The sequence below is a fragment of the Leucopleurus acutus genome, assembly GCF_964270905.1.
Source record: "Leucopleurus acutus genome assembly, chromosome: 16".
Classification (NCBI taxonomy): domain Eukaryota; kingdom Metazoa; phylum Chordata; class Mammalia; order Artiodactyla; family Delphinidae; genus Leucopleurus; species Leucopleurus acutus.
In genome coordinates, this window is record NC_139158.1 from 71,904,395 (window position 1) to 71,920,141 (window position 15,747).

Below are 15,747 nucleotides of genomic sequence, written 5' to 3' on the forward strand. Positions count from 1 at the left end.
ATTTTGGATCAGTATAGAGATGTTGTCACCCCAGCCCCCAACCCAGGAAGGCCCAGGGTCTTGATGGCGGGACCCCATTCTGATCAAGGCAAGATTCAGATTCTGTCAACAAGGCGAGGGGAGCCTCACAGAGTCTTTTAGGGGTGTTTCAAAGCTACCTAAAGACCAGCTTCCTAATCTGCTTCATTTTGCTTTGGGGAAACTGAGGCACAGAACAGGAAAGTGACTTGTCCCCAGTCAGTGAGTCAGTGAACTGAAGCAGGTCAGGAATCCAGAGGGAGCCCTGGGGTTGCCTGAGCAGAAAATGTTTGGTTAAAATGTCATTGCCCCCTCTGCCATGAATCCCACATCCTCCTTCCTGACCTCCAAGAATGGGGTCCCCTCAGCCTTCTCTCCCCTGGGCCTGTCCCATCAGCCATGCTTCCCTTCCCTCCCCGCCTCTCCCCCTCCTCCTGCCCTCCCCTGCTACCTGCATAGTCTGAGCCTGCCAGAATGTCCCTGGCAGGCTCCAGTCCACTGGAGGGCATGGCCACCGGGCCCTAACTGTCCCATCCAGGGGACATCCCCTCACTGGGTCACTATCAGGATGACTTTGGACATTTTTTGTTCCACGCTTCAGCCCCTCTGTGACTTCAGGGCCTGGATATGGTGGGGGCCCTGAGAACCCATCCCCACCCCACCTCTTCCTGCCAGGCCTGCATTGGAGAGATTTAGGCCCAGTTCCAAAGCACTCCTGGGTCAGGCTTCCTGGAAGGCCACACTGGGGCAGGGGAGCAAACACTGGCTCTGGAGCCAAGTAGCGATAGTTCAAATGCTCTTGACTCAGCAGTGTGAGCCTCAGTTTCCTCACCTGTGAAGGGGGGCAATAACCCTTCCTTCCTCAAAGCTTGTTCTCATTTTCTATGGAAAAATCTCCAGGTTAGGCTATTAAATGAACAAAGTGAGATGCAGAACAGTTTAAGAGATGGGGGATGATATCGTACAATCTCATACGCTGCCTGGTCTGTACAGGGAAAGTTAAGGGAGGTGATTAGCTACAGTGAAGAGGGCAGTGGACGGGTGGACAGGAATTGGGGGTGGAAGCCAGACTTCTCAAAGTGCACCTTTTATATTGTTTTGACTTTTGAATCATGTGCACGTAGTACCGATTCCAAAGGAAATTTAAGTGTTTTAATAGATTGGGTAAGATATCAAACCATCAGAATAATCACTCAGACCTCAATATGTGACAGGTGAGCAGCCTAGATGGAGACCCACGTACTAGGACTTGACTCAGGAACCGAGAAAGCCTGACCCCGAGTCTCTGCATCCTTGACCTGGAAGGGCCCTTTATTTTAAGCCGATTTCATTTTGCCAATAGCAAAATGATAGTCATCGGTACCAAGAATCAGGAGCTCCCTACATGCCCACCACAGTGCCCAGCACTGTCTGAGTAGCATCCCGTTGAATTAGCATTCTGACTTTATGAGGAAGCTATTATGTTCCCATTCTACAGATGGGGAAATGGAGCCTCATTGAAGTTGCAACTAGGAAGTTGGAGAACTTGGATGCACATCTAGGCCTTTCCAGCTCCAAAATTTTAAGCCCTCCTGTGGTCGGTCTCAATCTTAGTTGCATATCAGGATCACCAGAGAACTTTAAAAAATACTCACAGCCAGCACCCACTCACCCCCACCCCAAGATTTGATCATTGTACTGTGGTGGGGCCTGGGCATCGGTAGTTTTTAAAGGTCCCAGGTGATTCTAATTCACCATCAGGGTTGAATTTCTGCTTTATGCTAGACAACTTTTCAGATGGGAAACCAAGGCCCAGGAGGGAAATGACCTTGCCCAAGGTCACACAGTGGCTGGAAGCAGAGCTGGAACAGGGCTCACATGGAGCCTTTGTGAAAATAAGTGAGTGGTGCCCCCCTCTGAGTGGGCAAATCTCCATGGACAGTTGGCTTGGTAAGTGGAACAAGGGCTGGATTTCCACCTCCACTTGCCCCCTTAGCCAGAGAACCTTTGTGCAGTGAGCAACCTGTACAACTGTACGAGGTGGCCGTGGCCTGAGTCTCGGGATCCCAAACACTTCATCTCAGTGACCTCCAGGCAGATCCCTAGAACCCTTCAGAACAAGGATGTGGGGAGCCCCAGGGTGGTTCCTGGGTTGTGGGTTCATTCCTCACCTGAAGACCAGGGCCTGCACTCTTCAGACCCGAGAGGGTCTGGGCAAGGACCCATCTAACTCCCAAAGTCACATCCAGCAGATAAAGTCAGGAACATACCAGGAGGGAGGAACATACACACAGGAGGACAGCAACAGCCTCAGCCCAGAAGTCACAAGCCACCTGGCAGAAGGCAGCCTATGGGGAGGCCCCGCCCACACAGACCCAAGTCCTCCTGGCTTCCTTCCTGATCATTCTTTCGACCACACTCTCTACACTACCTATTGAGCCTTGCAGTCAGCATATCCCATAATACCCTGCTTTCCAGCCAGAGTAGCTTCCATGCCCTTTCACCCTCACCCACCATGTTCTCCACTTCTGGATGTTCCCTCTGCCCAGGATGCCACCTCCTCCAGTAAACCCTCCCTGACCACTCCAGCCCAGAGATATGTCTTCTTTCTGCCACCTTCCAGCCCTCACAGTCCATACACACAGCCCAATTGTGCCTTGGGGTAGAGCTTATTTTATCATCATACTGGCCACTTTTCATTGACTACTTACTATGTGCCAGCCCTGGAAGGGCAGGGTGGCCTGGAGGTTAGGAGCACAGACTCTGGAGCACAGATTCTGCTCAGGTTGGAATCCCAGCTTCTTATATGCTGTGTGAGCTGCAGCATATGATTCAACCTCTCTGTGCTCCAGGTTTATAAGATAGTGATAAAAACATTGCCTTACTTCACAGAGTGGTTGTGAGGATTAATGAGTTAACACATGGAAAACCCTCAAAAGAGCCTTATTAACATTGGCCATGGTTGTCACTGCATATATCCCACTCCATTAACATTGGCCATGGTTGTCACTGCATATATCCCACTCCATCAACATTGCCATGGTTGTCACTGCATATATCCCACTCCATTAACATTGGCCATGGTTGTCACTGCATATATCCCACTCCATTAACATTGGCCATGGTTGTCACTGCATATATCCCACTCCATTAACATTGGCCATGGTTGTCACTGCATATATCCCACTCCATTAACATTGGCCATGGTTGTCATCGCATATATCCCACTCCATTAACATTGGCCATGGTTGTCACTGCATATATCCCACTCCATCAACATTGGCCATGGTTGTCACTGCATATATCCCACTCCATTAACATTGGCCATGGTTGTCATCGCATATATCCCACTCCATTAACATTGGCCATGGTTGTCACTGCATATATCCCACTCCATTAACATTGGCCATGGTTGTCACTGCATATATCCCACTCCATTAACATTGGCCATGGTTGTCACTGCATATATCCCACTCCCTTTCATCCTCGCAGCAACCCTATGAGTTAGGTATTATTATTCCCAATTTACAGGTGAGAAAACTGAGACTCAGAGAGGTCTTGAGAGTCAGGGCAGGGCTCTGCATCCTTTTCTGTGGCCTGATGCCTCCAGAGAGAGGACGTGGCTGGGATGGGTTATAACTTTGAGCCTCTGATTTGCAGCTCATGGCTGCTTCTCAGAGGGCTCGCAGGACACAGGGCCAGGTGAGATCCCCCTGACTTGGGCCTTCCGGTGGCTCTCAGGCACCACTCTGCTTCCAGCCAGCCCCAGGAGGGAGGGTAAAAAGCAAAGAAGGGCCTTTCAGTGCCGTCTTGTTCACTACCATCCAGAATACATCACTGAGTACCAGAGAGAGCTCCTGTCTGCCCCAGCCTAGCTGGAGACTCAGGACACCCGGGTGACCTTCTGGCCCTGGACGAGTCACTTCCCCCCCTCTGGCCTCCGTCTCCCCATCTGTACGATGAGTGAGGGGATGAGGCTGGACCAGTAGTTTTCTGGTTCTCATTAACAACAGCTGGCTCCACTCTCAAATGAAATATTGAGGGACAGTGTCCCTAAGAGGCAGGCACTGGGTGAAGTGGGGCCTCTGCCTACTCTCCCTTGGCTCCTGGGACCTGAGAACCCAGTTTGAAAGGCCTTAGGCCGCATCCTCCTAAGGGTTCCCTTGGCTCTGACACCGCAGGATTCTAGAATCCCCAGCTCAAAGCGGCCGCTTCGCATCCCTGTTTGGAAAGCTCTCCCCGCCCCCCCACCCCCCAGCTGCTTTTATCTCTCTTTGGTAACACAGCAAATTTGCTCAGGACCCAGAGCAGGGGAAACAAGCAGACTGTTGACTCTTGAGCAAAACCTACCCTTTGGAGAGCAGCAGAGGAGGCGCTCGCTGTGCGTGGGGTGGCTGAAGGCCTCTTGCATAACCCGGCGGCCTCCTGCCCACCCAGGCCTTTGCTTTGCAGGGTTAGGGGTGAGGCAAACCGCAAACTCATGCCCAGTTAATTTTTTAAGGCAAAATCAACAGGCTCAGCAATGATTAGCAGGCAGGTAAGTTCGTCTTAATCATGCTGCGGAGAGGGAGGAAGGAGGCTTCCAGGGGCCCAAGGATGGGGCTGAGTTATCAGTTAACCACATAAATGTTTCCTACCAAACCCACTGGCCTTCAGCCCTGAGCTTCCTCCTCTTCCTCTCGGAAGTACTTCCGTGGCACCCCAGCGAATGGCCATCAGTCACTGAGTGAACAGACACTCCACCCTCTGGGGTCTGTCTGTAGGAGGCACTGCCAGGGCCCTCGAGGGCTGGGATGAAGCAAAGGGGGCCTCACCAAGCTCCTGGTCTTCTTGTTAAGGCCAAACTCCCCCTGCTGCCTCTGCATGGCCTGGAGCATGTGTCCTCTCTCCTCAGGGCTCCGTGAGGGGCCCTGGGTCTATGTCCCAGGTTCAGCCTACAGCCGGCTGCCACTCTCCTGGGGGCCTCGGTGTCTCCATCTGCCAAATGGGTGGATTGGCTGGGACACCCTGTCCAGTCTTGAAGTTCTATGATTGGATTAAGCCAACAGGGCCTGTACCCAGGACGAGGAGGGTGGGATGAGCCATGTTTTAGGAGTGCTAGGAGGGAGAAGAGATGCCCGGAGGAGGGAGGGGGCCTACCTGGTACGTGCTGTCGGCACCAGCCAGTGTCAGATCCCAGCTCCAGGAAGAGGGCTGTCCTCTCTGGTGGAAGGCAGGGGTCCCTGTGGGGTGGGCTGTGGCTGCAGGGATGACCTGACAGACCCCAGCTGGTCCAGGACCCCTCCCCCTAGACCTCGAGAGCTGCCAAAGGAAGCAGCAAGGCCACACCAGCCCTAGGCCTGCCGGCTGCCTGGACTGGAGTTTGGTCAGTTGTTGGGGACCTATATTGTGAGAAAGTTAGGACTTTGTCCACAAACTGGAATTTGAAATTTCAAAGGGGCAAAACTGAAGGGCCCTACCCAGGAGTGGAGATGGCTCTTGGCTTCTTTCCCCCACGACTTTTGTTCTCTGTCTTGATAAGTCCCGGGTTCCCTGCACCACTCCCTGGGTTGTGGGCGGGGGAGGGGAGACAGGAGATAGTGGGGACTTGAGCGCCCAGGGGACATGAAGACGCCAGGCGGCCCATGGTGGCTGGTGTCTGGAGGATGCCTCTGCACTTGCACGTGCCCCGGGACAAGCTCCTTCACTTCTCAGATCCCCGAGCTCCCTGGCAGTAACGTGACAATGGAACCACTAGCCACCAGCGCTCCAGAATTCCAGGGCTCTTTCCAGGAATCCAGGAGGGAGGCAGCGTGGAGGGGGTAAAGCCCTCAAGCTCTGGAGTCAGACTCGGGTTCCAATCACAGCCCCTCCTGTTACATCATTATGGCCTTAGGCAAGTGACTTCCCCTCTTTGAGCCTCAGTTTTGTCACCTACAAAGTGGGACAGATAAACAGAGAAGAGTGGAAGGTTCTTAGCACTGGGCCTAGCACAGATTCTCTCCAGAAACATTAGCCATTATTGTCATTTAAAAGAAAAATATTGTGGTCCAGAGCGGCGGCTCCCTTAACCACTATCCGCGCCAGAGGCCTCAGCACCCTGCCCACTGCCGCCCCTCCCCGACCCCCGGCTGCCCAGGACAGTGGTCTCAAAACACCCCTCCTTCCCTTCCTGAGGCCCCTGTTTCTCCATCTACAACGAAAAGGAGTGGGACCTCCAGCTGAGCTCTGAGACCTCTCTGTTGTCCCCTGGGAACTGGGGCATGTTGAGCTGGGGTCTGACTGCCCCAGGGGCCGGACCAGAGATGAAGAAGGACTGCTGAGTTGATGGCGTAGAGGCCAGGGTTTGTTCAGGCCTGGGCAAGCCGTCCCTGGAGTTCTCCTGTGCGGGGGGTCCCGATTCCAACTGATTATGTGGCCAAGGTCAAGGAGTCAGCCACTGATGACAGTAATCACTGCTGTTGCACTCTGTGCTTACGCTCGGTCATTTAATGCTCGTACTGTCCCCGCGGAAAAGGTATCAAGCTGTCTGATGCCAAAATGAGGGCTGAGAAAGCTGGAACCTGAGGTCACAGCGTTTGGGAAGTTGGCAGTGCCTGACTTTTGACCCAGGTCTTTCTGATTTCAAGGTCCATGGTTTATCCTTTAAGGGTGGGGTGGGGGTAGGTGTGGGGGCAGATGTGTGTCATCTTCACAACAAACTTCAAGTTAGGCCCATTTTACAGAAGGGGAAACTGAGGCTTTGAAATAATAACGTGCCTGAGACCACAGAGCCAGTAGGTCTTAGAGGTGGCCAGTCATTTATATGAGGGACGTGTATCTAGAAGGTATTGTTTGGGGTCAGCTAACGGTGGGGTGATTTGTGTATGTAACAGATTATGCAAGTCCTAGTTCATGGGTGGGTAGATTTACTTATGGGGTGGGTTGTGATTGGTGGGACATGGGATATGAAATAGGTTTCTGGAATGTGCCTCACGGGCAGTGGGTCACCCGTGTTGTGCGTTTGGTAAAGCACGTATGCCACTGTTTGTGTACAGAGTAGCTTGTCGTGTGCAGGCTGCCCACCTGATAGTTCTTGCATGTAACAGGCATGTGTGTGGCATGGTTGACCTTAGTTGATCATAGACCTTATTCAATTCAATCTAAGATGCCATCTGTAGAGGTTGAAAATTGTTATTTTTGTTACCGTTACACTTCGACATGCCAGCGATCCCAGCCCACTTTTAGAAATAGGGAACTGCGCCTCTTAGACTCGATGAGATGCCATACGTTTAGGCTTGTGAGAGGACTAGCGGTGTGTGGCCTGTCACAGGTGCCAGACAGGTGGCAGGACCCGGAGTCAGCCCTTGAAAGCCCCTCCCAGAGCTGCCCCTCCTTCTCCTCTGTGTTTATGCCTCAGTTGGGTCTCCTGCCCCGCTCAGCCTTGGCCCCAAGGCTGTTGGAGCCAGACTCAGATGTTCCTGGCAGAGCACGGGAGGAACCCACCAGGAGTTGAAGTCTTCTCCATCAGCCCTTATGGAATTTCTCTTCCTCCCTCCCTCCCTTGCTGTCTTGTCCTGATCAATAAACAACTGGGCCAGTATCTTCACCCCATTTTACAGATGGGAAAGTGAGGTCCTTAGAGAGATGTGATTTAAGGAAAGTTATCCAAATAGTGACAGAGCTAGTTCCTAAACCCAGGTCTCCTGACACCAAATCCAGCTTCTCTTCTCCTCCAGAACAATTGCCCGCCCCTCCAACTCCCACCCCAGTTATCTCAGCTCCAGGGGGAAGATGGAGGGAGGAGAACACAGCTACACGGGGCAGAGAAAGGGCTTCTAATGGTTGGAAGAATATGAGCAGGGTGCCTCCACACACCCCTCAGGCACCTGCTGCTTCTCCCACTGATTCACCCACTCATTCATTCACCCATTCACTCACTTATTCATTCACTCTTTCAGTAATTCACCCACTCACATTAATTCACGCTGTCTCTAATTCACCCACTGTCTAATTCACTCATTCATTAATTCACCCACCCACTCACTCATTCATGCACTCTCTCACTAGTTCACCCACTCTCGCTCTTGTTACCAAATCCCTGTGCTCGGCCCTTCCCGCCAGCAAAGGAGGACAGGTTCCCATGCCTCCAGAGTCCCAGATCTTTCTACGTCGGCCTGCACTTTCCAGCTCCACCACCCCAGGTAGTCTGGGAGCTCATGAAAGTGTCTGCGCGATGGGCAATGAGGGCTGGAGGGTGCAGAAGAAAAGAGTAAGCCATGAGTTGAAGGCAGGCGGGCCCAGTCCCAAACGAAAATGGGGGGCCCCTTGTTCAGAACAGCCGAGCATTAAACCAAACACGGGAGCCTGAGAGTGGAGCTCTGTGCACGGCTCAGGTGGCTCACCCGTGAAGCCCACTCTAGAGGGAGGAGGTGGGTGGAGAGAAACAAAGGAGATACGAAAGGGAGGCCAAGGGGGGCAGGAGGAGAGGGGATGGACGCTTGCTGGGCACCACTTGGTGTTTTCCTAATGCCATCTCTTTTAATACTCAGACCACCCTTTGAAGTTGATTGTGTATTTTCTAGAAGAGGAAACTGAGGCTCAGAGAGGAGAATCATTTACCCAAAGTCACGATTAGGAGGTGGTAGGCGCCTGAATGTTAATCCAGGTCTGTGGGGCTGTAAGCCTTGTCTCCGCCTGTTCCCCAAGGGGAGGGGGAGGCACGGGGGAGGGCGACAGGACGAGGTGACGGGGACCTGGGAGATGGAGTCTGTCTGGGCCTGAGCAGCTGTGACAGACTGAGCAGCCCCCTATGAGGACTGGTGGTGGCCAGGGCGGGGTCCTGGGGAGCAGGGCGGGGGACCCAGACAGCAGTGTGGGCCTCTCAGTCCTTCCTGCTCCCAGGAGAGGCAGGAACCTGGAAGGGTGCTCCCAGAACGAGGATCTAGAAGATTGGTATCTGGGGCCTGGGATTTATGTTTCTGATTCGTGAGCCATTGAGGCGGCTTTATCTCTGCGAGAGCATTGAGGGTCGAAGTCAATGACTGGGGAAGTTACTGCATTAGGGCATCTTGGAGGTGGGCTGTCAGTGTCCCAGGGTATATGTGAGCGTATCAGCCTGACTCGGGGTGACAGTGACTTGGAGGGTGGCTGAGTCAGGGTCAGATGGAGGCTGGTGAATTAGTGTGCCCATCTTACAGAATTGCTAACACAATACTGGGGAGTTGGGGCCCCATCCGTTGTAACAGCACTCCGGGGGGTCAGCCAGAAACCAGCAAACAGCCAAATCCCTGTGGCCCCGCCCAGCCGGTCCACCAGTGGGGGAGCCGATTAACCATTAACCCCCAGCCCTCCCTGGCAGAGCCTCCACCCCTTCGCAGGGGCTAGGCCAAGACTCCCGGCAGATCCTACCAGAGGACGGTTTGAAACGCAGGAAGGCAGAGAGGGCACCTGGGAGGAGGCGGTGGGAGGGCGGAGGGCGGGGGCTGGGGCTCGGCCCAGAGCCTTCGGGGTGGGCATCCTGGGCAGGGCAGGTGGCCGAGGTGTGAAGAGGGGAGGATGCGCCTCTCCAAAACCCTTGTCGACATGGACATGGCCGACTACAGTGCTGCGCTGGACCCAGCCTACACCACCCTGGAGTTTGAGAATGTGCAGGTGTTGACGATGGGCAATGGTAGGTGGGGGCAGGTGTGCCCAGGTGTGCCAGTTGGGGGCAGGTGTGCCCAGGTACGGGAGCGAGTCTTCAGCACTCAGTTTGGGACTGGGAGAATGATAGATTAGCACGTTGGTCCCATAGGTGAGAGCACAGATGTTACCAGGTGAAGCAGATGTGCCCAGGTACAGTGACCAGAGGTATTCTGGGTTGGGGGGGTGCTGCAAGGGCAAATCTTCAGCAAAAGGAGGTCCCAGGTATTCCTGCCAGGCCCCTGTGGTCCCCGTTACCAAAGCTGTCCCCGCTCAGCGTGTCACTGGGAGCGGGGACTTCATGGGAGCTTCCTCTTGGTGTCCAGCTCCAGTAACTGGTCCACGTGGTCCCTTCTAGGTCCAGAGAGAGGGAAAGGTACGTCCTGTCCCTGGGGATGGTGGATGGAGGTACAGCTGTGTTTCAGGGCATCTTTGGGACTTTCCTGGGGTGAACACCCCACTCAGAGAAAATGGAGTTCTCAGGGAGGTTTTGCTAAATGAGACGCGGATCAGTAGTGCGTGTGCCGTGTGCGTGCGCGCTGGTGTGCGATCGTGACCTCCTCTTGGCGTGCATGCATGAGTTTCCGTGTACGCGTGTGGGCAGGTGGCAGTGTGTTGCAAACGTGTTTCCGGGAATCCACTTGCATGTTTGTGTTCGCCTGTCTGTGTGTGCGTGTTCTGTGTCTTATTTCTAGTTGCATTTGTTCACTGAGTGGGTCTGTGTTTGTTGGTGTCCCTAGGGAATGCCTGCGTTTGTCTTGCTTATGTCCGTGAGCGGTGATGAGTGTGTGTACGTGTGTCTGTGGATGTTTGCACACGTGGTCTGTGGATGTGGATTGGTTTGTGTGCCCCGAGCTTCCTGGGTGTATGTCCCGTTTGGGCATCCTGTTTATACCTGCTTGTGTGTGTGCGTGCATCCCTGCCCTCGGGGGTCCAGAGCACATGTGATTGTGTACACGTGATGTGATTGTGTACACGTGATGTGCAGGGTTGCCATTCAACAAATGCGATTCACATCAGCAACAGGTCCGTTTGTCTTAGAGCAGATCGTGTTGCCTGTGTGTCTCTCCCCGGGTTTATACATACGCTCCCATATCACCTAGAGCACATTTGAAGGTGGGGGGGGTCTCCTGTACAAAGAGATGGGGGAAGGGAGGAGGCCTGGGACCTGACTGGTCGAAGGCCAGCCTCACAGGAGAGAGGGCAGCTGGCCGAGGTTGGCCTTCCACCTGCCTTCCTTCCATGGCGCCGCGGCTTCAGCTGAGGTCTGTAGAACTTGGGTCAGCTCAGCTCAGCCAGAGAGAGGTGTCTGCCCTGCCCGTGGTCAGTGGGCACTGCCCGTGGTCAGTCTTACCAGCTGCTCGCCTCCCCCTGCCATTCACTCACTGTGTGACCTTGGGCATGTCACCTCCCCTCTCCTGGCCTCTGTATATTCTACAAAATGGGCTTAGTCACCTGAGGCCTGCTGGCCGGCCGGCTTTTAGGAGTGTCCGGGTATCACGTGAGGGAACTGAGGGGAAAACACACAGGAAATGGTAAACAAGAAGCTGCTGCACTAGGCAGGGTCTGTGTGACCCCAGAGGGATAGCGTGTGCTGCCACACCTGGTCACCGCCCAGCCCTGGGCTGCCCCCATCACCCCTTCAAAGCGCATATCTCCAGCTCCCGAGAACTGTGTGTTCCTGAGACAGAGGCCAGGCTCCTTACCGGCTGTTCTGAAGACAGGACAGCCTCCAGCTCTGGAGCCAGAAAGATCGGGGCTCAAATTCTGGCATAAATCCTTCCTACCTGTGTGAACTTGCCAAGCCATTTTCCTCTCTGAGCCTCAGTTTTCTCATCTGTAAAGTGGGAGTAAATCATAGCGCCTGCCTCCCAGGGCTAACCAGAAGATCCAATAAGATAAGGCACTTGGGGCTTCCGTGGTGGCACAGTGGTTGAGAGTCCGCCTGCCGATGCAGGGGACGTGGGTTCGTGCCCCGGTCCAGGAAGATCCCACATGCCGCGGAGCGGTTGGGCCCGTGAGCCATGGCCGCTGAGCCTGTGCGTCCGGAGCCTGTGCTCCGCAACGGGAGAGGCCCGCGTAACGCAAAAAAAAAAAAAAAACGATAAGGCACCTGAGTGTTTAGCGCTGGTAACTGGTCCTGGCCCCGCATGAGTCGTCTCAGGAACTCTGAGCATCTCTAAGAAGAGTCTACGTTCTCCCTTGGAGTTTGAAGTGGGTTGAGAGTTGGGGTTATCTTTTGCATACATCCTGGGCTGGAGGCTTGAAGTCTCCAAAGATAGCTCCCTACCTGCCTGCCACTCTTGATTCAGGAGTGGCAGAAGTCCTTGTTTATCAGAGGACCCAGCAGACACCCCAATAAGGACAGCACTGGCCCTCACACCTGGACCATAAATCTCGTTCCTCTACTTAACAGCAATGTGACGACCCTGGGCAAGTCCTGTCCTCTCCGAGCCTTGATGTTCTCACCTGGAGAATGGGAGCTGACCCAGCATCAGCTGACCCCGGGAGTGGGGTGATACACTTGGCATCGCCCAGCCTATCCTGCCCAGGATATGGGAGCCCCTTCCCCCAGCCTCCGCCTGAGTTGTGGGGTCAGCTCTCCTGGGGGTTGGAGGAGGCAAGGCTGAGGGAGAAAGGGCACCAACGCAGTTTAACAATTATCCCCATCTCCAGGAATAATTCACCAAGTGGAGGGGGCCGCACTCCTGGGCACCCTCGGGAGTCTAGGTGATGTTCAGCTAGGCCACAGCAGCAATGAGATGTCCACTTGTGCTTGGAGGCTGGAAGTCATCTGCTCCCAGAGTTTTCTTCTGCAGAAAAGTTTTCATTTCACAAACACTGATATGGTGCTTGTTATGTGCCAAGCACTTCACATATATTGATTCACTGAATCTTCATAACAGACCTGGGGATTATCATGTTCCCCATTTTACACGTGAGGAAATGAAGGCACAGAGAAGTAAATTAATGCAACCAAGGTCACACAGCTAAGAGGTGGGCAAGCTACGATTTAAACTTGGCAGAAGGGCTATAGAGGTTGTGCTCTTAACTACAGCACTATATCCCTCTCCAGTTCTTAGCTAGATGTTCCCTAGGAATTCAAGATTGGATTCAGGGTTTCTATGAAAACACGTGTGTGTGTGACTTTGTGAGATGTGCGTATGTAGGCATTTTTCTGGGGAGACGGTCGATAGTGCTTGTCAGCTTCTCTAAGAGGTCTATCCTTGGTGGAAGATTTGCTTACAAGAAAGAGGGTTCAGCTGCTGAAACTTAAAAAAAATGGAAAACAACTGGACCAGTCAAACTGCCCCTCTCTGCAGTTAGGGAAACTGAGGCCCAGGGGAAATTGAAGCAAGGAAAAGGAGCTTGTCCCAAGGCCACAAGCAAGTTGGTAGCAGTACTAGTACCCAGGACCCCAGCCACCTGCCTCTTATTCCCCTCTTCACATTTACATAGATGCAGTAGCTTTTGCTATGAGGTGCCCAGATCCTTGCCACGATCCTTCCAGGAGGGCAAACGAGCCACTGTCCTTGGTGTATGTCTTCCTGTTCCCTGGGAGAGTTTCAGGGCCCCTGGGTACCAAGCTGAGAGCCACCCAGACTTGTTTACTCAGTGAGGAGTGAGGAACAGGACCTGGTTCTGGGCAGATGCTGGGGGAATATTTGCCCCTCCCACGGTCCCCTCCACCCAGCCAATCAGGGTCTACAAGGGTCCGATGCATCCTAGGAGACAGCCAGGTTTTCGTTCCTTCCCAGAGAAAAGCTGGGGCTAGCGGTCTCCACGATGGGGAGGAACAGACCTTTGCAAACAACTCTGTGAAGTCAGTGCCACAACCATCCCTAAGTTACAGATGCAAAATGGGGGTTCCAAAATGGCGAGGAACTTGCCCGAGTTCTTGGAGGGAGCATAACAGCACCTAGGTGTAGCTGAGGCTGAAGCCCTGGGGAGGTCCCCACCCACAATGCTCATATCAGTTTCTGAATCTAAACCACCAGGAGAGCAGGGCCTCCAGGAGGTGACTTTCTGCCCCCGCTGTGTCCTCACTTTTCTTTTGTGGTGCAGACACGTCCCCATCAGAAGGTACCAACCTCAACGCACCCAACAGCCTGGGTGTCAGCGCCCTGTGTGCCATCTGTGGGGACCGGGCCACAGGCAAACACTATGGTGCCTCAAGCTGTGACGGCTGCAAGGGCTTCTTCCGGAGGAGTGTGAGGAAGAACCACATGTACTCCTGCAGGTGAGGAACGTTGATTTCTCCAGCTGGGAAATGGGTGCACGTGGGCTAATGTCCCCCCGGGTCTGTCCTCTCTCTGAATAGGTCCCAGAGGCATCTGCCCTTCAAGCCCTTCAAGCCTCCTCTGATTTCTTAGTCCTTGCAGATCCAGATGGGAACATCTATTCTAGAAACTTCATTTATTGATCATAAAGCCATAGACTGACATTTATTGAGTACTTACCATGTGCCAGGCACCATACTAAGTCTTTGCCTGTATTAACTGTTCCCAGAAGCTCATTGTTATTTTTCTCATTTAGCAAATGGGGACCCATGTGGTTTAGGATCAAGGCAATTCTGAAGCCTCAGAGGATGAGGACCATCCCCCAACCTGGTGCTTTTTCTGGGGCAAATAGGGGATTGGCCCCGGCCTTTCCACCTCTCTCAAGGCATCTCACATTCTGGGTAACAGCAATAATAAAATAATGGTAGCTGTCCATTATGAGCCCTTACTATGAACAGATTGTGTGCTGAGCCCCATTAAGGTACTTATCTCATTGTCACCTGTCAACACCCCGCTGTGGTCGTTACTATGATTATTCTCATTTTATAGATGAGGAAGCTGTGGCTTGGAGAGGACTAGGAATTTGCCCAAGGTCACCCAGCTTGAATCAATGTCAGAGCCCAGATTGACACTCAGGGTCCCCCCCATAACCACTGTGGGTACTGCCTCTATTCCATATCCCACCCCCCCAAGAATGTGGCTTATGTGGACCAAGTATTGACACTGATCCACAATCAGGAACCCACTCTGGGCTCTGGGATTTTATAGGATATGCTGGAAATAGCAGTGCCTTGTACTTGCAGCTGAGTGGTCTGAGGCCACGTGTCGCCTCTCTGAGCCTCAGTTTCCCCATGTTTAGCGGGACATGGTTGGGCTCTCAGAGAGTCCATAGGGGCCTCTCCAGCTCCTGGTTGGTTAGCAGAAGAACTCCTGGGATGAAAGGTTTGAACAAAGAGGCTGGAGGTCAACCAGGTGGCCAGGATCCTGGTTCAGACCTGGGAGGGGGAAGGCTGTCTCTTCTCTACCCAACCATCCAAAGCCCTCCCCAGATTTAGCCGGCAGTGCGTGGTGGACAAGGACAAGAGGAACCAGTGCCGCTACTGCAGGCTCAAGAAGTGCTTCCGGGCTGGCATGAAGAAGGAAGGTGAGCCTCGACCCTCCCCCTGCCACCCCACTGTCCCACCTGCACCCGCAAGCTCCCGGCAGCCATTTACAACTGCGGCCACAACTTTATGACTTGGTGACAGGCCCCAGGGTGACTGGCTAACGGCTGAGAGGAGGGAGGGCCTGAAAATCTGACCATAGGGAGGGGCTGGGCTTGGTCTTGAGAAAGATTCCAAGAGATAAGCTCCCACTTTCAGCTACTCAGGTTCCCAGCGCCACCACCCCTGCCTGCCTTTACCAACACAAGGCAGCCGAGTTGGGTGCTTTTTCTTAATATACTATTTCAAACATTAGGAAAAGTGTAGAGAACGGCACTACGAACATCCGTGGACCCACCACCCAGACTCAGCAAATGGGAATGGGGGCGGGGGTGCAAGAGTTCTATAGCTGAGCTTCCTCCCCAAGCAGTTTCTTTTCTTTTTTCCCCGCCGCGGTACGCGGGCCTCTCACTGCTGTGCCCTCTCCCGTTGCGGAGCACAGGCTCCAGATGCACAGGCTCAGCGGCCATGGCTCACGGGCCCAGCTGCTCCGCGGCATGTGGGATCTTCCCGGACCAGGACACGAACCCGTGTCCCCTGCATCGGCAGGCGGACTCTCAACCACTGCACCACCAGGGAAGCCCCCCGCAAGCAGTTTCTTAATCTTCCTTCTTGGGCATCGGGTG

General features: G+C 53.7%; 1 protein-coding gene across 5 annotated transcripts in view; it reads left to right on the top strand.

The window, feature by feature from the left end:
- The first annotated feature begins 4,312 nt into the window (after positions 1–4,312).
- The window catches only part of HNF4A (hepatocyte nuclear factor 4 alpha), a 33,250-nt gene continuing 21,815 nt past the window's right edge, over positions 4,313–15,747 (top strand). For 4 of the 5 annotated variants that reach the window (XM_082858245.1, XM_082858247.1, XM_082858246.1 and 1 more), the window contains exons 1-3: positions 9,444–9,628; positions 13,705–13,879; positions 14,969–15,063. In XM_082858245.1, coding sequence (XP_082714371.1) covers positions 9,514–9,628; positions 13,705–13,879; positions 14,969–15,063 — 385 coding nt within the window. In that variant the 5' untranslated portion in view covers positions 9,444–9,513. Of the gene's footprint in view, positions 4,535–9,443; positions 9,629–13,704; positions 13,880–14,968; positions 15,064–15,747 lie in introns of those variants that run through there. The other variant, XM_082858249.1, reaches the window with a different exon arrangement.